This window comes from Enhydra lutris, unplaced genomic scaffold, assembly GCF_002288905.1.
Source record: "Enhydra lutris kenyoni isolate GAN:26980312 unplaced genomic scaffold, ASM228890v2 scaffoldscaffold58, whole genome shotgun sequence".
Lineage (NCBI taxonomy): Eukaryota > Metazoa > Chordata > Mammalia > Carnivora > Mustelidae > Enhydra > Enhydra lutris.
This window is the reverse complement of record NW_019154142.1, coordinates 127,440-149,477: the sequence shown is the minus strand read 5'-3', so window position 1 is coordinate 149,477 and position 22,038 is coordinate 127,440. Positions and strand designations below refer to the sequence as shown.

General features: G+C 45.2%; 1 protein-coding gene across 1 annotated transcript in view; it reads right to left on the bottom strand.

Moving 5' to 3' along the window:
* LOC111158231 (trafficking protein particle complex 3 like) overlaps positions 1-22,038 on the bottom strand; it is a 67,427-nt gene that overhangs the window by 23,470 nt on the left and 21,919 nt on the right. The window contains 3 exon segments of the mRNA XM_022520153.1: positions 9,021-9,120; positions 13,873-13,970; positions 16,494-16,615. Coding sequence (XP_022375861.1) covers positions 9,021-9,120; positions 13,873-13,970; positions 16,494-16,615 — 320 coding nt within the window.

The following is a 22,038-nucleotide window of genomic DNA, read 5'->3' as shown; positions in this document are numbered from 1 at the left end:
CCCCTTCTTGGGGGGCTCCCTGTGATGACCAGGCTCTGCGTCTCACTCCACTGCCATTCTGGCCACAGGTCATGGGTGAGGATGGGCATGTGAGAGCCTGGGCAGCCAGTCCACAGCTTGGCCACAGGCCGGAAGACGTGTGGCATGGGAGCGTTACCCACAGAGGGCAAGTGATTGACTGGACAGGTTAGAGGCTCTTTTTGGGACGTTGACTATGAGATGCAGAGAGTCACAGAAGATAAGACACCAGAGAGAGGAGAGTAAAGGAGAGTAAGCAGAAGTCCTGAGGCAGCAGAGTCACAGGGGCGGAGAGAAGATACAGAATAGGAGACGTCAGCAGGTGGTTGCAACAGCAAAATAAACAGAATAGTTGAGTCACCAAAACGACCAGGACTGAAGCAAGGAACCACAGATGCCCACTCCTGACATGAACAGGATGACTGAGGGACTCCCTGATTCTGCTCTGCCATGAGGCCTAGCTGTTGTGTCCCAGAACATCCTTACATCAACTAGACGACCTCACGTCACCCACCAGCCAGTGGTGTAAAGGAGTCTAACCCAACCCAATTTGGCTCTATGATGAATTTTAGAAAACATTTCAAATATTTTCTATAATACATGGAAATGATTTATTTAAATGATCAATTTTATCTTTAATTAGCTTCTCTTCATCATGAAATCTTACCGTACGTGGTTTTGGAAAGTGCGAAATATGTTTTTGTGCAGCTAAGGAGATGATTTTTAGCTCTTGGACTAGAGAAAGGTATAATTGCATTTTCTATCTGCCCTTATATAAACTGGAAGTGATCCATGCCTGTTGAGAAGTGAAATGTGGTAGCTAATGATTCGATTACCTATTTAACGCTTGCATTTTGTAGTCGCGATTGACTTCAGGGTAGCAAGGCTGAATCTTCCTCCTCTCCTAGAACTTTCTACACTCATATAAATAGTGGTGAAAAAAACCCGAGTGTTTCAATAAAATTACCAAGATGAGTTCAGTGTCCATTATTTAATAAGAACCAACTCTTTTCCTGTCCGGGATCCTATTTCGGTTCAATCGTGTTATTGGAGATCGGCCGTTGCGAGCCAACAGACACGTTTGTAGCGCTGGATTTTCAACGTAATAAGCACTGCTTTGAAATAAGAGAGTTTCTGCTGGGGGTGGGAGCCAGGACGGGAGGGGTAGGCAGGCTTTAATTTGAAGATGAATGTGGACCACTGCCCTCTGCTGGACAGAAGAGGAGGAGCAACAGCCCGTCCTTGAGGGAAAAGACCTACAAATATTTTCCAAATTTTTTGTTCTGGTTTGCCATGGCCCTGTGGGCCAAACCCCAAGAACGTTGGACATTATCCCTCCTTTTGAAAAGCTTACAGATGGGACAGGGCGATGAAATTTCCCAGAAATGAAAGATAACTTCACTTCGGGGTCAAACCAAAGAAACTCAAGAACATTCTGTACTATTTCCCTTCTTTGTATAATACTTTGGTTGTAGTTTGTTAGATGGAGGGTAGAAATATATTCAAAAAAAAAGAAAGAAAGAAAGAAAGCAAGCAAGCAAGCAAAGAAAAAAGCTGGTCAACTGCACATTCTTGAAAGATCAGCAGGCCCCAAACCCAGTAAAATTCTTTTCACAGACTAACACATTAAGCTAAAAAGCAGACTCGCGTTACTCTTTTTTTCACAATAAAAATGTTCTCAGTAAGGGTAATAATCATGGGTTCCCTCATGTTTCTGAAGTTGTTCGGTCATGTTTGCTTACTCACCGACACGTCAACTCCTGCCTCCTACAAAGAACGCTAAGTCTCACCCTTCGGCACATTTCAGAAAACAGACCTGGTCCATTTCAAGCGTAGGAGCCCCTACCCCAGATGGTGAGTCTAGGCCCTGCTCTACCTTTCACGGGGCGGCCGCTGAGGAGCTAATGTACCTCGGTGCCTTCCTCTCGCTCCTTTGGACTCCAGGGAAGAGAGCACAGGTGGTGAGCCATCCTGACCTGAGGTTCGTGGCCCATGACGTCACTTAATGGCACTTTGGACAGTAATAAAAGAGAGGAGAGATTTAATAGTCATGGGAGACGGAAGAGATTTGGTTAGAGAGAAATCTGGGAAGAAGCAGTGGCTGGATTTAACAAATGTCAGCGTGTAACGGGCGCTTTTTATGTCAGAAGTTTGCAGATTGTTGGTAAGGACTTGACAGCACCCTGCTAAGAGAAGAATGCAGCCTTCTTCCTCTCATCTCGCATCCTCCAGGCAATGTGAGCAGACCACACTGAGAGGTTAGAGTAGTTCCTGGACCCAGCAGTATGGACAGGGTCAAACATGAGACCACCGAAGTCAAAAAAATGGCCACGGAAATGTTCGTGACAATCACACCGACACAGGCCTTCTAAGCTGGGTGTCCGATGTTCGCCCCTCGGCTCCAAACCTACTCTTCCTTGCCTTGCTAGTGAGGCCGGTCGTAGACCTTGCACACATTTCTCCTTGGGCAGTAGAGGGTTCTGTGGGGATACGGCAGGAGGACAGACTCCTCTTCCTGGCCCTGGAGTGCCTTTTCCTGGCTGACTTCCTGCTGGAAATGGTGACTGGCTGGGCCTGGGACACCCAGTGGCACTCCTCCCTTCCGAGTTCGGGCTCCCTTCCCATGGTTCCCTCATGGCCAGCCTCAGCCCACTTACACCCCTGTGGGGGGTTGCTGTTTACCATTTTGATCCATAATTCCCTATCCCCCATTTCAGCCTGACAACCCAGAGTCCCTCTCCAGCACCAGTGAGCTGCAATCCCGTGTCTCTGAACCCCAACCGTGGGAAGAGGGTCCCTCTTCAAACTGTGGTATTTCCTTGGGTACTTTCTCTCAGCACGAGTTAATTCTTTAGCATTTTCCCCCCTTTCTTAGAAGCTAGTCCCATATAAATAATTAATAATGCTTTCTATTAAACTTCTCGATTGAAATGATCGTGTGGTTTCTTTCTCTTGATGGGACCCTCCCTGGTCTACCTTCCAAGCCATGGCACACTCCTCTGAAAATGTCTAATAAAGTCAGATTTGGATGTTCTTGTAGAAGCATAAAATCAGAGCTTTGGGTACAAATCTGTATTGGAGATTTTAATTCTGTGGCTCTGCAGCTGCCACAATTCTGAAATGACTCGGGAGTTTTATGTTTCGAAATATTCAAATTATCTACATCAATCCAGCCATGGTAGTTTCGTGTGTTCAGATAGAAACAAGACAAAGGAAGAAATAAGTCCAGTAGGATTTGCTGGAATCCTGCTGTGTAGCCTCAACTCTAATTTTAAATGGACCAATTTATTGAAATAAAAATGGTCATCCCATTAAAAAATAACCCTTCTGCCTTTCAAGTTCCTCTTTGGATAATACTCCTAAATCTTTTACCCTCAAGTTTATGCTTCTGACATTCACCATTTAGATGTCCTTCCTGTTTTAGGCATCCTTGCTTATATGGCCTCCTACGAATACTTCCTTTCAGTTATTTCATTGATTTTATATCACTCACCAAAAAAAAAAAAAAAAAAAAATCATTGCTCCCATTATATAATTAAGGCAAAATTTCAGTTTATGCTATTAAAAGGAAAATATTGCATTTTTGCTTTTCAGAATTTCCAAGGACAATATATTGGGGTCCAATTTTTTTTAACCTGAAGATTGGAATTTCGAGTTTTACAAGTCTTTTGCTATTTCTCACGTGTCATATATTTTTCCTCTAAAAATTCCATCTTACTGGGACAACACCCCGATGTGATGTTTATACTGAAAAATCATACATTCTTTCTAACCCTTATAGTGACATCATGATGACATTGACCTAATAGTATAAAGCTTTCCCAGCTTTGATGAGCAGAATTTGTGTTAAGCCCAGCAGTTGTAAGTGGCACCAGTACCTGGACGGTATGGATGCTCTGCAGGAGGCTTGGGAAACTTGACGCATCACATTCAGCTCTGTGTGATTATAGTCACGTCCACATTCTGCCTATGGAAAGCAAAGCCTGAAACTCACAAGAACTACCGCTGAAGGAGGTGCCACCTGACAGGGAAACTGAGGTTCAGACAGGCTTAAGGACTTGCTCAGGGGCACATGATGGGAATGAGGCTGAGTAGGAAGTGGACTCCTCTCTTCATCTCGACTGCACTGGACTTGGCTAGATGATCACTTATTTGATGAGGGTCAGAGCTTCTTGCATTTTAATTACTTTTAAAAGACAGAGGTATAATATCTCTTGTCAAGCCTACCCTTTGTGGTCATCTTGATTTTAAAGGATGATGTTGATCTCTAATTAGCTTCTCTTCATAATAAAACATTTATCATGGATGTGTTTGGAAACCGTGAAATATATTTTTGTGTAAATAAGGAGGTGTGCATGTAGACCTCAGACCAGAGTGAGGCACAATTGTATTTTCAACTCGTTTTTATAATAAACTGAAAGATTTATGTTTTAGATTACATTTAAACTCTCCAGTGTTTCATTACTACAGTGACTCTAATGCAAATTCCACATTTTCAATTTTCTCAGAACAGTGATCATAACAGGAGAAAATCTTTAAAAGTACCTTTTAATATCCTTTAAAAAAAGATTTTATTTACTTATTTGACAGAGAGAGAGAGCACACACAAGTAGGGGGAGTGCAGGCAGAGGGAGAGGGAGAAGCAGGCTCCCCACTCAGCAGAGAGCCTGAGACATGGGGCTCGATCTCAGGACCCCGGGATCATGACCTGAGCAGAAGGCAGACGCTTAACCGACTGAGTCACGCAAAGTGTAAAGTCACGCGAGGTGTAAAGTCACGCAAGTGTAAAGTGTAATGTAGCCCACAGGTACCTTTTAAAAAAACAATTAATTTGGGAAAAGCATGGGAATAAGATCAGAAAAATTAAATTCTCAGAGGGCTTTTTGGACTATGTAGCTATGGTGACATATCCTAAGACTCAATTATGTCATCAGTAAAATGAGGCTAATGATGGCTATCGTTTTTACTTCACAAGAATCTTGAAAGGGAAAAAAAAATAATAGGTGGCAATTACTTTGAGCTTTTCTAAGGAAAGGTGCTGTATTACTAATAGTTTTTTAACATCATTATAATGCTGTTGACAACCTTTATAAATTATACATCTTATTTAAAGTTTGAAGTACTTCGAGGCAATCAATACAAAAATAGACTTGTATGTGATTAAACGGTATTTTTTAAGTGGATACATTTTAACGTTGCCAGAATATGGCTTTAGAATTAACCTGTCGTCTCTTTTTTATACGAAATGTAAGGCCTGATGACAGACTTTTTTGGAACAGGTTTGGCCTCTGTCATGGGATTTCTCTTCCCACCACTAGATGGCGCCATCTGAAGTCTAAAGCTCGTCAAAATGCTGATACGCAAGGATGAGGGCGGTGCTCTGTTTGAGGGCATGGTCTGAGGGGTCAGCCATACAAAAGTCACAAGGTTTAGGTACTATGCCTGACCTTGCTATGCTCCACCGGCAGCACGTGACTATGGTAAATTTCCTCCGACCTTGCTCCACTCCCCTCTAAAACTGACTCTAACATTTGACACCTGCCTCCGCTCAGGAGAGTTCACAAGGATGAATGAGATGATGCTGCTGAAGGCCAGACCTTCTAATGAAACTTGCCAGTTATAAAAACCAATTATCAGTAAGCGAGTATATACCTGAGGTCTGCCCCTTCCTCTGTGTTAAAGTGCTTCTGACTTGGGTGACATCATTCCCACATGTAAAAGAACATTCTGCTGGAGAAATGAAAATGACAAAGAGGGAGGAAATCGGACCTCTGAAGGAGAGTGCAAAGGCCAGAGACAACCCCTCTGCACAAGAGAAGGGTAAGGGTGACAAAATAGTCTCTTCATTGCAAGAAGGAATCTTGCGAAGGAGTAGAACTTTCCCGGTTTGTTGAGGACAGGAGGAACAGCTAAGAATTTCCATGACATGAGAAAAATAAAAAAGATGTAAAAAGTTTAGAGGATAGATATTTGGAAAGTGAATGTTCCTAGTTTTATATCAAACAGACCTGTTTCTTTTAAGTTTTTTAAAAATTGGGATCAGAACACTTACCATGAGATCCACCCTCTATTTATTTATTTATTTATTTATTTATTTAATTTATTTGACAGACAGAGATCCAGGTAGTCAGAGAGGCAGGCAGAGAGAGAGGAGGAAGCAGGCTCCCTGCTAAGCAGAGAGCCCAACGCGGGGCTTGATCCCAGGACTCTGGGATCATGACCTGAGCTGAAGGTAGAGGCTTTAACCCACTGAGCCACCCAGGTGCCCCAAGATCCACCCTCTTAACACATTTATAAGTGTACAATATGTTATTGTTGATGACTGGTACAATGTTGTGCCACAGACCTCTAAAGCTCATTCATCTTGCTTGACTGAAACTTTATGCCCATTGGTTAATAACTCGCCATTTCCTCCTCCCTGAAGCCATCATTCCCCACTGTGGTTTTATAAATTTGAAAACTTTAGATACCTCATCTAGGAAGAACCCTGCAGTATTTGTCTTTCTGTGTCTGGGTTCGACCATGCTGTTTCACATTGCAGAATGTCCCTTTATTAAAAATATGCCATTGTAGGTATATACCACATTTTCCTAAATCTATTAATTGGTCAACTGCCTTTTATGTTGTTTCCACATCTTGGCTATTGTGCAAAGTGCTGCAATGAATATAGGGTGTTAACATCTCTTCAAGATCCTGATTTCAATTTTTTTGGATAAATACCCAGAAGTGGGAGTGGTAGGTCTTATGGTAATTCTATTTTTAATTTTTTAATGAACTTTCAAACCGTTTTCCATAGTGGCTGTACCATTTTGAATTCCCGCTAATAGTATGCAAGGGTTCCAATGTCTCCACATCTTCACCAAAATTTGTGTGTGTGTGCACGTGCACATGTGCACGTGTCCCTAAGATTATGACCTGAGCTGAAACCAGGATTCAGATGCTTAACTAACTGAGCCACCCACACCCCTGTTCTGGGAGTTTTACAGTTTGGTGACTTGTGTTTACATTTTAATCCATTTGAGTTCATTTTTGTATATGGGGTAAGAGTCTAATTCTATTCTTTTGTATGTGGACAGCCAGTTTCCCCAGAACTATTTACTGAAAAGATAGTCCTTTTCTCATTGCCATACTCAATGGTAACAAAATGGAAAACTTTTTCTCTAAGATCAAGAACAAGAAGGATGTTTCCTCTTACCGTTTCTACTCAACATAGTACTAGAAGTCCTAGCTAGAGTAGTTAGTCAAGAAAAAGAATTAAAAGGCATATACACTGGAAAGAAAAAAGTAAAATTATCTCTTTTTACAGATGGAACAATCTTTTATGTGGAAAACCCCTAAATACTCTAAATACTCCACAAAAATCTTATTAGAACTAAGAATAGATTTCAGTAAAGTTGCAGGATACAAAATCCATTGTGTTTCTATACACTAACAACAAATGATCCAGAAAAGAAATTAAGAAAACAATCCTATTCACAATAACAGTGAAAAAGGTTAAAATGCAAGGAATAAACTGAAGCAAGAAGGTCAAAGACTTGTATACTAAAAACTGCAAAACACTGATGAAAGAAATTAAACAAAACACAAACGAATGGAATGACACCCTATGTTCATAGATTGACAGATTTAATATTGTTAAAATGTTCATACTACCCAAAGCGATCTATTAACTCAATGGAATTAGTACCCATCAAACCCCAATGGCATTTTTACAGAAACAGAATACAACCATCTACATTTGTATATTTCAAATATTTCCCATTAAAACACCTAGTATTTTTCTAGCATCACCCATAAACTTGGCTTAGTGAAAAATTATTTTACTTTTCAAATTACTGCTTCATTATTTCAGTTATATTCAGCAAATAGGGAAAGAGAATTTTTTTAATCAGTTTAGTTTTGTGGTAAACTCACTACACTGAGACTAAATGACCTGGATTTCAATTTCAACCACATTATTCAGGAAATAATGAGAAATGAAATAATGAGTAATCATAACAAGGATTGGGAAAATCTTTCATTTGGATTGTGTTTTTGAGTGCATACTTTTTTTGATATGTTAGTATTCAATTTTTATCATATTTTTTCTGGGACTCAGTTTTCTTATCTGGAAAATGGGAACAACTCCTACTTTGCTTACTTCACAGGGATACTGGAAGGGTAAAAGACAGAAGAATATGTAAAACTGCATTCGAAGTCACAAAACACTATGTAGAATGGTTATTGCCACTCACGTGAAGAGTCAGTATGGAAATAATAATATTAAGGGTCAGTAGAGAAAAGAAGAAGGAGACCAACTTAACAGGTCTGTTGTGAGAATCTGGAGACAATATACTGGAGCCTTATACATATCTGATACCCATGTATATTTTCCAAGTCTCCCCCAAATGAACGACACAAGGCTAATAATCATAGACCAGCAGATTAAAGGGATTCTGGCTAAGGATGCATTTCCTGCCTCATCTTCTACTTAGAATGTTTGAGCTGGTCTCAGATGATTCCAAGTAGTCTCTCGTATATCAGGGCTGTGAAAGTTCTTAGAGCATGTACTTTGACAGGAAGCTTTGTTCTTTCCTTGGGGAGACATTGCTCTGGGAATAAAAAGGCCACAACAATATTCTCTGAGACAGCCAAAGACTACCTCCTCCATGAACTAAAGTGATTATACAAAGAAACCGGTTTGAGCATCAGGTTATGACGTTGCCCTTATTACCCTCCCTTTCAGTTTACTGTCTCAAAACATTTTTCCCAGTGTGGGACATACACTCCACACATACACTGTGTGGTCAGAAAAATCTATAGATGCTTAAGTGCCTAAAAGCACTTATCTCTGTTCACAATAGCTTTATTCCTGGGCTGAAATAAAATGCTTTTCAATCTGAATCTCTTAGCACCTGCTAAGGGATACAGATAGAACCTACCCAATCAGAGCAGAAAGCCACAGAACTGAGGACAAATCAAAGATTTTCAAAACATTTTGAAAGAGCTAAAAATGCATTTACCTGGGCAATTATGTCTGTAATTTCTGATTAACTATGGCATCTTCTTACACAAGATCGAGCCAAAAAGTCTTCCACCAGCCGTGTCCCAATGAGGTATCCCCTGTGATGAAGGAAAGAGTATGGTCTAAAAATAATATTTGAGTAGGGAACTGTGTCAGTGTTTAAGAATGGAGTCCTCTGTTTAGCACTGGCGTGGATTACAAAGTAAAGCAAATTTGACAAGTTCAATCAATGGCTATTTGGCAGTGAGCTCTTTATTTGTCTTACAGACACAGAAGCAGAGAGCAATTATCCAGGAAATAGTAACTAGTTTCCTATGAGCAGAGAAGCCTGAGGAGGTAAGGCTGGCCCCAATCTGGCAGTGTGTGTTAAAGCTAAGGGAGGTTGGTATTTGTAGCCTAATGTATCTTATTGGCAACTAACTTTGTTACCAGCAGCTGTTGATGGAAACTGAATGGGGCTCTAGCTACCTTGTCTGCTGTAGGTGAGGCCCTTGGGTGCTCATTCTCCCCTTAGCATAGTTATCATGGTAAGAGGAGAGACATGTCCAGGATGGGCTCCAGGAGGAGAGGAAGAAAGGAAAAGAAAAACCCGTTTTTGTTGCCAGTGTAGGTTTCTGTGGTTAGAACTCTGAAGTTCAGTGAAAAGAAAAAAAAAAAAGTGACATTCAGAAAATTCATTTTTCATTCTAGGGGAACTGAATCTAGGGGACTTGGGAGAAAGCACTTGCATTTTCTGTTGGCCCCACCCTCCCGCAAATGGGCTGAGTGGTACCTAAGTACAAAGCTGAAGGCATCGGAGATGTCACAACAGAGTATGAGGCAGAGTAGAGTATGAGGAGTATGAGGCTGAGATGGCTGAGCAGACACTTCCGACAACATGGAGCTAAGAACTTTCCATCTAGTGGAGCAAATACGACCTCCGTGGCGGGAATAAAAAGGAAGAAGACTGCTTTTGCTGAACAACTGGCACGACATTGGTCTTTTGATTTCACAACCACATGTACATAGACAAACGAAATGCTGTGAACGGAGCAACAGAAGGCCCACCGAGATAAAGACACCACCATGCGTAAAAGGAATGTCTGTCCCGTGGGGCCTAACAGGGGGGAGATACTCGGTGGCTGGGTGGTTGGGGGAGACGGGTTTGATGTCAGAATGCTCATTACTTCACGACATCTATGAGTTATTCTATTGCTATTTCGGAGTAGGTAGAGATATTTGGTTTGGCTTACTTGCCTTCTGAGGAAACTATTTTGTGAGTCCAGCTAGAAAGTTCACACTGAAAAAAACTTTTGAAGAACAGAATGTATGCCTTGTGGAAATAGTTGTACCGGGATTTAAAAAAATGTTGCCAGTGTTTCCTACTTTTAATGTATATCTACAGCCGTGGACAGTGGCAGTGATAGAAAGCCAGAATGCTGGGGCGCCTGGGTGGCTCAGTTGGTTAAGTGGTTTGCCATAGGCTCAGATCATGATCCTGGGGTCCTAGGATCTAGCCCCGTATCAAGATTCCTGTTCAAGTGGGGAGCCTGTTTCTCCCTCTCTCTGCCCCTCCTCCCTCACTCATGTGTGCTCTCTCTCCTGCTCTGCTCTCTCTTAAATAAATGAACAAAATCTTTAAAGAGAGAGAGAGAGAGAGAGAGAGAGAGAGAGAGAAAGCCAGAATGTTATGGTCAGTGCAGCATGTGTGTGTGTGTGAGTGTGTGTGTGTGTGTGTGTGTGTGTGTCTGCACACACATATACACAGCACACACATATACACAGCACACACACGTACACACACATTTTGCTTTGGTCAAAGGGTCTGTTTGTGTAAAGTAGATAGTTTATACATCAGATTAAAAATGCAAGATGTTGGGGTGCCTGGGTGGCTCAGTGTGTTAAAGCCTCTGCCTTCGGCTCAGGTCATGGTCCCAGGGTCCTGGGATTGAGCCCCACATTGGGCTCTCTGCTCAGCAGGGAGCCTGCTTCCTCCTCTCTCTCTCTGCCTCTTTCTCTGCCTGCTTGTGATCTCTGTCTGTCGAATAAATAAATAAAATCTTTACAAATAAAAATAAATAAATAAAATGCAAGCCGTTTTTAGTAGAGGGTATTAAAGAAATCCAAATGTAAATTATTGCTTTTCTTAAGGCAAAGTCTTTCAGTAGCTTCTCAAAATTTATTCTTTAATATTTCATTCTTATTTGTTAAAACGTGCACCCAAGTAGCTAACCGAGGTATTTTTTTTCAGTCAAATAAATGAGTTTCTTCATTTTCTACAGCTGTTCCACAAAACAATGCAAATTTAACATAAGCTACATAAAATGATGTGTATTCTGGAAATGCTGTATCACATGTTTAAGGATGACCTAAGGGTAAAACAGGTTAAGCAGCTCCCACTATTAAAGACACTTTACCTTAGCAAGTACTCAATGAAAAAAAAAGTTACATGGACCAAAATAAACATAGAACAATGAAAAAGAACTTCCTTGTGGAAAAAGAAGAAGCTTAGAAAGGGAGGAAACCAGGATTAAAAAAAAAAACCTTTCAATAAATGGTGCTGGGGAAATTGGATGGCTATATGTAGAAGAATGAAACTTGACCATTCTCTTACACCATACACAAAGATAAACTCAAAATGGATAAAAGACCTCAATGCAAGGCAGGAATCCATCAAAATCCTAGAGGAGAACATAGGCAACAAACTCTTCAACATTGGCCACAGCAACTTCTTTCAAGATATGCCTCCAAAGGCAAAGGAAACAAAAGCGAAAATGAACTTTTGGGACTTCATCAAGATCAAAAGCTTCTGCACAGCAAAGTAAATAGTCAACAAAACAAAGAGGCAACCCAAGGAATGGGAGAAGATATTTACAAATGACAGTACAGACAAAGGACTGATATCCAAGATCTATGAAGAACTCCTCAAACTCAACACACACAAAACTGATAATCATGTCAAAAAATGGGCAGAAGACATGAACAGACACTTCTCCAATGAAGACATACAAATGGCTAAAAGACACATGAAAAAATGTTCATCATCACTAGCCATCAGGGAGATTCAAATTAAAACCACATTGAGATACCACCTTACACCAGTTAGAATGGCCAAAACTACCAAGACAGAAAACAACAAGTGTTGGAGAGGATGTGGAGAAAGGGGAACCCTCTTACACTGCTGGTGGGAATGCAAGTTGATGCAGCCACTTTGGAAAACAGTGTGGAGATTCCTTAAGAAAGTAAAAATAGAGTTTCCCTATGACCCTGCAATTGCACTACTGGGTATTTACCCCAAAGATACAGATGTAGTGAAAAGAAGGGCCTTCTTTCATAGCAGCAATGGCCATGGTCACGAAACTGTGGAAAGAACGAAGATGCCCTTCAACAGATGAATGGATAAAGAAGATGTGGTCCATATATACAATGGAGTATTATGCCTCCATCAGAAAGGATGAATACCCAACTTTTGTATCAACATGGACGGGACTGGAAGAGATTATGCTGAGTGAAGTAAGTCAAGCAGAGAGAGTCAATTATCATATGGTTTCACTTACTTGTGGAGCATAAGGAATAACACAGAGGACATGGAGAGATGGAAAGGAGAAAGGAGTTGGAGGAAATGGATGGGGAGATGAACCATGAGAGACTGGGGACTTGGAGGAACTAACTGAGGGTTTTGGAGGGGTGGGGTGAGGGGTTGGGTGAGCCTGTTGGAGGGTATTAAGGAGGGCACGTATTGCATGGAGCACTGGGTGTGGTGCATAAACAATGAACCCTGGAACACTGAAAAGAAATTTAAAAAATAAATAAAAATTAAAAAAAAAAAACTTTCAAGCTTTCCTTTATGTTGTCTTTTTTCTGTTTTCCAACTAAAAACACAATGAACCCTTTTTAAAAGCTCTAAAATGCTCCTGTAGGCTAAATTTCCCCTTCAACCTTTCTAACTAAATTTTCTAATTAGTACAGGCTTTCTAGTCATTGCCCTGCTAGATTCCTTTTCAGGATCCATAATTAAGAGGCTCCAAAAAATGTTGACAGATATTTTATTATTGTGCAATAATCTGATGATCGTATAATTATTCTGAGAAAATTTAAGGTTGAATTTGTGCAGGAGGAATCTCCATTAATAAAGACAAGGAGAATGAACTTTATTTTAAAAGGAAGGGGTGGGTTTCTTCCTTATATATATATATATATATTTTTTTTTAATTTCTTTTCAGCATAACAGAATTCATTGTTTTTGCACCACACCCAGTACTCCATGCAATACGTGCCCTCCTTAATACCCACCACCTGGCTCCCCCAACCTCCCACCCCCCGCCCCCTTTTAAATAAAGCATAGCAATGGTAAAAGCATTCAAACAATAAAAACACTACATAAGAAAAAGTAAATCTGTCTTCTACATGTCATCCCCTGTATCCAAGTTCTCTCAGGCAGCTGTCATTAGTAATTCTTTGTGTATCCTTCCCAGATGGTCTGTACTTAGGTAAGCATATGTTTATTTTAGAAGGAATTATATTAAAACAAAAGACTTCTGAAAATAATCAAATTTGATGATCCATCACATTTGTTAAAGGAAAAATCTTTTTTTGCCATACTTTTGCTTATAAGTGACCAGCAAAGAGATGAGTTCCACCTAAAAAAAATATGCTCCATGCTTGATTTTCATAGAAAAAACTTTCCTTCCTCTTACTTTATACTTATGACTACCCAAATGACAGTTGTCAGAAATGATGTTTGTTCGAAAATGTGATTTATCGAAGTAATAGAAAAGCTCGTGAAATGAAACGAAGTCATTAGAGGTGGACAAAATTCAGGGATGTTAACAAACAATATACATTCCATGAGAATAAAAAATTCTACTTACATTTTATCTAAGTATTTGTTCACATCTTCATCTTTTTCATAGTCTTTACACAGTTGGGCAGCCAGAGCTCCATAGGTGGGGACAAAGAGATCTTTGTTCTAGAGAAAAGAAGGTTAAAAGGTTGGTTTTACTTTATAGGCAAAGCTATGGACAACGTGCTACACTATTTTTTTAAACAAAATTTTCCAATTGTAATTCCAATTCCAATTGCCTTTGAGATCATCTGCTCATTTTTTTCCCACCCTTTTACTAATTATTGCAACAATTTTGACTTTTAAGAACATGCTGTAGCCATATTTGGATCCATCGCTGATGAGCAAAGAGCTGTGCAATGAAATTAGGAGTTAGGGTGTGGGTGTGAGGTGGGCTCCCTGGGTGGCTGAGTAGAGGGCGGGTGTGGCCGGCATTGGGAGGCGACCAATGAGGCTGCACGTGCAATCCACCCTTTAGAGCACTTTCCTGTAGGCTTCGGGGGACAGCACGCGGGACCCCAGGCCAGGCCTAGGCAGCTCCCTCAAGGCCCGCTCCGCCGGAAGCGAGTTCGTCCAGGCTTTCTGGCCAATTCTCATGAGCTTTCTGCCCAAATTGACATGATTTGGGCAGAAAGTTCATGAGAATTGGTCAGCCTTGCACAGCGATTCAGGCCACACTCGCGCCTGCTGTTGAGAGCGCTTTCTGGCCAGATGTGTTGCAAACATCTGGGAACTCTGGCTGGGGACACCCAGTTTCATGGGTGGTGAAGTCAGAAGGAGAATGTTTGGGAATTCTGGATAGAGGCATGCTGGTGGCTTCTAGGGGCTTGGTGTCAGGAACCCTGGGGTGAATTTCGTGCCTGACTGCGTGACTCAGGTTGTCCCACAGGTTTCCCATTTCCTCCTTAGGAAATTTCTGGCAAGGAATGTTCTGCTTAAAGCAGAACCTACCTGCATTGTCGGTGGGCATGCAGGCTATTGTAGTCACTCTGGGAAAGAGTATGGTGCTTCCTCCAAAAGCTAAAAACTGAACAATCCTAGCATCCAGCAATTGCACTCCTAGGTATTTGCTGAAAGGACACAAAAATGCACATTCAATGGGGGTACAAGCACCGTGATGTTTATAGCAGCATTATCAACAATAGCGAAATGATGGAGGGAGTCCCAATGTCCATTCATTGAAGAATGGAGAAAGAAGATGTGGGAGATTTATAACTATATATCGATATCTACACCTGTATCTACACACAATGGAATAGGACCCAGCTTCAAAAAGAATGAAATCTTACCATCTGTCAGGATGTGGATAGATCTAGAGTGGATTCAGCCAAGCAAAATCAGTAGGATAAGACCAATAGCCTATGACTTGACTCCTATGGAATTTCAGAAAGAAAACAGATGAACATGGTGAGGGCAGAAAGGCCAATGAGGAAACAGACGCCACCTCAGAGCAGAAACCGAGGGTTGTTAGAGAGCAGGGGTGTGGGGGGAAGGGTTCAATGGGTGATGGCTGTTAGGGAGTGTACCTGTTGTGATGAGCTCTGGGTGTTCCATGCAGGTGAGGAATTGAGAAATCCTACCCCCTGAAGCAAAGGACTTACACTGCACAGAAACAAATTGGAATTGAAGTCAATGAAGGAAAGAAGACCATGTTGTGCTTCGTGAAGAGTGAGGTAAAGATGGAATGATTTTCGCTCTCCTCTTCTGTAGATGATCATTTCAAACACACTGTGGTAGCATACACTAGCTTCTGACTGCACAAGGAGCTCTCAGAAAGTTGCCATGAAAGATTCAGATCTCAGAGCATGTACATGTCCCATTGATATGTTCCTTCCAGTTGGCCTACCTTCGGTGCCCCACCGGGCCACCAGCATGGAGCCTGAACCTCGGCCTGAGCCCCTCCCTCAACTCTGGCCCTGGAAAGCTCCCCTCAGCTGTGGCCCTCTGGGGAGTCGAGTGGGTCCGTTCTGAGTTCCCAGACGGTCGCAACACGCACATATGGAGAAAGCGCTCTAAACAGCAGGCATGAGCGCGGCCCGAATCACCGCACAATGCTGGCCAATTCTCACGAGCTTTCTACCCAAGTTGATATTGATTTGGACAGAATGTCATGAGATTTAGCCGGAAACCCTCGGCCAACTCGCTTCTGGCTTCGTGGACCTTCAGGGAGGCTGCCTGGGCCTGGCTGGAGGTCCCAAGTGGTTGTGGCCCGAACCCTGTGAGAAAGTGCTCTAAAAGCCAGGGCACCGGTGGCCAAACCCTCCCTCTACTCAGCCCCCTCGGGTTTCCTTCTCAGCGCTGGCAGATCGGGCCTCCCATGACCCCAGGCCCTATCCCGAACCCTAGGTTCGGTTTTCAGGCTTCCGTCCCCAGGGGTCTGTCCCCCAGCCCTCCAGATTCGGGACCCCAGAGCCACACCCCAGGAGTCCTCTTGCCACCCAGATGGAAACTGTGCCTTTTGGAGCTGTGCAGAACCCTTCAGAGCCTGAGAAACCTGCACGCCCCCTGAGGACTCCCCCACTTTCTGCAGCTCCCTGGCTACAAACCCGCAGCCTGACACACCTCCTGACCCCGCCCACAACTCAGCACCCCAGGGAACCCACCTCAGCCCTGGCAGGTCCGGCCTGCCATGCCCTTAGCTCAGCTCACCTCAGGGATGCCTGTCAGCTCTAGGCAGACGTGGAACTCCCATCTGCCGCGAAGATCTGGGGGGCATGCTGGTTTCTCCCGCTCTGAGGGTTTTGTGCATTTCAAAATGGCACGGTATCCTCCTTGGTGGCAGGCGGAGTCCGAGGTTGTGGTTCAGAGGTCCCCAATCTGGAGGGCTTGGGGGCCAGGCCTCTTGGGACGGAAGCCTGAAAACCCAGCTTAGAATTAGGGTTAGGGGCTAGGGGCATGGCAGGCCCAATCTGCTGGCCCTGAGGCAGGATCCCCAGGGTGTGGAGTTGAGGACATCATGGGGCATGTCAGGCTCTGGGTTGGTAACCAGGGGGGCCTCTTGAAGTTGGGGTGGCCTCAGAGAGGCTTGCAGTTTTCTCCCGGTCTGAGAGTTCTACGCAGCTCCAGATGGCAGTTTCCATCTGGATGGCAGGTAGACTCCTGGGGTGTGGGTCCGGGGTCCCCAATCTGGAGAGCTTAGGGGACAGGCCCCTGGGGACAGAAGGCTGAATACCCAACCTCGGGCTCTGGTTAGGGCCTAGGGGCATGTGAGGCCCGATCTGCCCCGCTGAGAGGGGTGCGCCAGGGGGCTGAGTAGGCCGAGTGTTTGGCCATGTGTGGGCGTGGCTTTTAGAGCACCTCCCCGCAGGGCTTGTGCTGCGGGACAGGCACTGGAGGCTCCCCTGAAGTCCCGGACAGCCGGAAGTGAGTTCGCTGGGGGTTTCTGGACGATTCTCACAAGCTTTCTACCCAAATCCATGTCAATTTGGGCAGAAAACTCTTTTGAATTGGAGGGTGTTGGGCGGCGATTCGGGCCACGTGCCTGCCCCGTACTGGGAGCTCTTTCTCGCTAGGTGCATGTTGGGGCCTTGCGGAACTGCGAGCCAGTCCCATGCTGCTCCCCGAGGGCCCCCGTGGAGGCGAGCTCTCTGGGGGCAGAGTTGAGGGAGAGGGTGAGGCTGAGCGTCAGCCTCTGGGTTTCTGGCCCGTGAGGCCCTGAAGTTTGGGGTGGCCTCTGGGGGCATGCAGGCCTCTCCAGCTTTGAGGGTTTTAGGCAGCTCCCAAAGGCACTGGTTTCCTGCTGGGGGGCAGGCCAAGTTCTGGGGTGTGGCTCAGGGGTACCCAATCCGAAGGCTCGGGATGGCCAGGCCCCTGGGGATGGAAGACTGAGAACACAACCCAGGGTTAGGGTTAGGACCTAGGGGCATGGCAGGCTCCATCAAAAGGCCCTGAGGTGGGCTCCCCTGGGAACAGATGAGGGCGTGTCTGGCCAGTGTTCAGAGGCAATCCAGGCCACCTGTGCTCCCGGCCTGTAGAGGGCTTTATCCTAATCTTCAGGCTGAGACCACCTGGGACCTCTGGCTGGGCCCAGGTGGCTCCCCGGAAGGCCTTCGCCGAGAGAAGCAGGTTTGCCGGGATTTCCTGGAGAATTCTCACCAGCTTTCTGCCGAAATTGACATCGTTTTGGGCAGAAAGCTTGTGAGAATTGGCCGGCATTATGCGGCGATTCGGCCACGCCCCCTGCCGGTATTGGGAGGCTTTTATTGCTAGGTGCCTGTGGGGGCAGTGCGGGACCGTGCGATGTTCCCACGGTTCCCCTTAGGGCAACTGCAGAGGCGTGTTCCCCAGGGTTAGAGTTGACAGCTCCCAATGGCACGGATTCCTCCTGGCTGGCAGGCAGAGTCCTGGTGTTGGATCAGGGTTCCCGAATCCGGAGGATTAGGGGAGCCAGGCTGCTGGAGATGGAAGTCTGACTACCCAAAATAGAGTTAGGGTTCATGGCTATGGGCATGGCAGGCCCAATCTGCCGGTGCTGAGGCAGGATCGCCAGGGGACTGAGTGGAGGGAGTGTTCAGATGGGGTGTCAGGCTTTGGGTTTGTCACCAGGGAGACCCTCAAAGTCGGGGGTGGCCCCGGGGTGCATGCACGTTTCTCCTTCTCTGAGGGTTCTGAGCATCTGCATGGGCCACGGTTTCCTGCTGGGTGTCAGGCAGACTGCTGGGGTGTGGCTCAGGGGTCCCCAATCTGGAGGGCTTGGGGGCCAGGCCTCTTGGGTGAAAGCCTGCGAAACCAACCCAGGGTTAGGTTAAGGCCTAGGGTCACGGCAGACCCCAACTGCCAGCTATTAGGCAGGCTCCCCAGAGGGCAGAGTAGAGGACGCGCTTGGCCTGCACTCAGAGGCCATCTGCGCCGCAATTGCACCCGGCGTTTAGAGGGTTTCTCACAAGCTTTGGCCCGCGACCACACGGGACCCAGGGATGGGCCTACGTGGCCCCCCTGAAGGCCCCCGCCACCATAACCTAGTTTGCGTGGGTACCCAACCAATTCTCACAAGCTTTCTGCACAAAGCGGCATTCATTTGGGCAGAAAACTGGGGAGAATTGGCTGTCATTGTGAGGAGATACTGGCCATGTGCCTACCCGGTATTGGGAGCGCTTTCTCGCTAATTGCATCTTGGGGACATGTAGGACCAAGGTCCTGGTCCAGGTGGCTTCCCTATCGGCCACCAGGGAGGCAGGCTCCCCAGAGGCAGAGCTGGGGGAGGGGGAGGGGAGGCTGAGTGTTGGCTTTTGGCTTGCAGTACAGGGTTGCGCAGAAGGTGAGGGTGGCCTGAGGGAGGCATGCTGGTTTCTCCCAGTCTAAGGGTTTTGTGCAGGTCCCAATGGCACAATCTCCTCCTGGATGGCAGGCAGAGTCCTGGAGTGTGGCTCAGGGGTCCCCAATGTGGAGGGATTGGGGAGCCAAGCCTCTGGGGATGGAAGACTGACAACGCAGAGTCAGGGTTCGGGTCTCAGTGCATGGCAGGCCCTATCTGCTGGGGCTGAGGCGGGATCACTGAGGGGCTGAATGGAGAGCGTGGTTCAAATGGGGTGTCAGATCTGGGATTGTGGCCTAGGGGGCTGCCGAGTATGGGGTTGGCCTCTGGGTACATGCAGGATTTTCCCACTCTGAGGGTTCTCTGCTGTTCCAAAGGGCATGGTTAGCTCCTATATGGCAGGCAAACTCCTGGGGTATAGCTTAGGAGTCTCCTAGCATGAGGGCTTGGGGGCCAGGTCTCTGGGGACGGAAGCCTGAGAACCAAACCTAGGCTTAGGGTTAGGGCCTGGGGGCATGGTAGGCCCATTGCCAGTGCTGAGGTGGGATCCACGGAGGACTGACTAGAAGAAAGCCTTGATCAGAATTTGGAGGCAATCCTGGAGGATTACTGGTCCCCCTAGCACACTCCCAGTCCTCCTGAGTGTCCCCTGTCATGGCACTTGTCACACAAGGCTGTCACTTGCTGTCTCTTGGTCTGTCCTTTCTGCTTGGAGTAGATCTCTCACAGATGCCTGGCTGGATGACAGGTGGATGAATGGTTTCAGGATCTTTGGTACTGGAACAGCAGGCGTCCCTCAAAACCCTGAAGGCAGGGGAAGTCTCTGTCCCTCTGTGTGTCCCCAGCCTCAGTGGAACCTAGTGTCCAGGACAAGGGACTTGGGAGTCCTCCCAGATGAAGTTTGTTCTGTGAAGGTGGCTTCCTTCTGAGGTCACTATGCAATCACAGTGTGTGGCCATTCCTGTGGGACAGAAAGCATGCTACTCTACTGTAGTCTCCCTGCACACTGTGGCAAAGGGGAAACACATGCTCACCCTCACAACTTCACACTTACGCCTCTGTTTCTGAGCATCACTACCATGGAAATGACAGGGAATTCCCGTTGGGCTGCAGACCTGTAGATGTGCCGTTCAAGGTGCCAGTAGAGGAGGATGGAGATGGAGTTCTGGCTAAAAGGATGGAAGTCCTTGCCTCTGGGATTGAAGAAATTAGATTGGACCCAGAAGGCTCTATGTTCTACTCAAAGAAGGGACATGATCCTAGGATCTTTGAGACCAGGGATCGGCACAGACTCTTCTGGGAAGTCTTCTGTAAAGGTTTTCTGTTAGGTGTTGCTGTCCATGTGGTGTCTCCAGCAATGACTCCAATCTTGCACTTTGGCTTGAAAGCAGCCACAGACTGTCCATAACTCATGTTCCCAACATACTGGATTGAGAGAATATGGGGGAGATCCATTTGGCCCAAGGGGGGGTAGTTTCCCCACACCGCAGATCTGCAACATGATGGATGATGGGGGAGAGGGCTCTTCTTTTCCAGTGGCAGAGTGGGAAGACACTGGAATCTATCCTGCTTGACCCTGGCCCCTGCACGTGAGAGGAAAAAAAAGATGATAGTGCGATTGGCCAACAACGAAGGCCTCAGGAATTCCCTCTCCCTGCCCCCACTCCTGCACATTTCTCTGTGGGCCTCGAGCTTCCCACAACACGTTTGCCTGTGGCTGAATCCCATGTGGGTATTTTTGGCTGAGTCAGTCCCCATTGCCTGGTGGGTGTATCTTGTGGGTTCTATACCACACAGATGCTTGTCTTGTTCAGGCCAAGACCATGAACACATTTGGGGTTCTCTTGAACTAGTGGAGGATCTAACATCTGTGGGCTTCAGGACGAGGCTAATTCAGCCCTCAGCAATGTTATGGAGCACCTGGCTTCCTGGGCCCTCTGTGGCACTGGCCTGGCCTAGGGCACTTGTGCCGTCATGATGGAGAAGCCTAGCTTTATCCATCTTCCTCTACTCTCTGTCAGCATGTGGGTTTCCTACCAACCATATCTTTGCAGACAAACTCTGAGATGGCCTATGGCTTGGGAAAACATTGAAATCCCAGAGTTTCTTTATAACGAGGGTCAGGCTTCTGGGGCCCTGACATGAACTTACTTCCCAGAATATGCCCCATGAAGAGTCCTGTGAGAGTCTGGGAGTCCAGGAAAGATCAATGGGTGATTGTGGCTCTAGCTAAAGCCAGTCTGGGGGATCATGCTGGAGGACATCTCCCATCTCAGTCTGGCTTTTTTGCTCATTACCAATATGACCTAGGAGAGTCCCTTCATCATAGCATGAGGCTCATGCTTTCTTTTTTTTTTTTTTCATTTTAGACACTTTTTATTTGTTTCTCTGGCCCCCATTGCTAGCAAAAGATAGATTCCAAGTTGTTACGAGTGCCTGAATTATGAGTACTATACTTCCCATATAAATAACATAAATAGAACACCTGTGGAAGTTTGAGGTAATATCTAATTAGCTTTCCCTTTTCACCTTAATTTTGATATTGTTTAGTTCATTTATAAATATATCTAAAATTCAGTGGCTTAAACAACAGAGATTAAAAAAACACAGATTTATGATTTCTTATATCATAAAAATTGTCCAGGTGACTCTTCAGCTCCTCTCACCTGGGCTCATGCATACTCAACCATTTAGATGAAGACTACAAAACCCACATTCTATCTACCAAAGCAGGTTACATGTCCAGCCCATACACAGGGAGGTAGACAGAGAGACTCCACCTAATGATTGTGGGAACAGCAACCAGTAATGTCATATTGCAAGGGATGAAATTGGTTAGGAAATATTATTATAATGATCTCCCACAGATACATATGTTCAAATACTCATACATTCAGTTTGACTACACTTTCAAATTTGCCTATGTACAAATTAACTAAC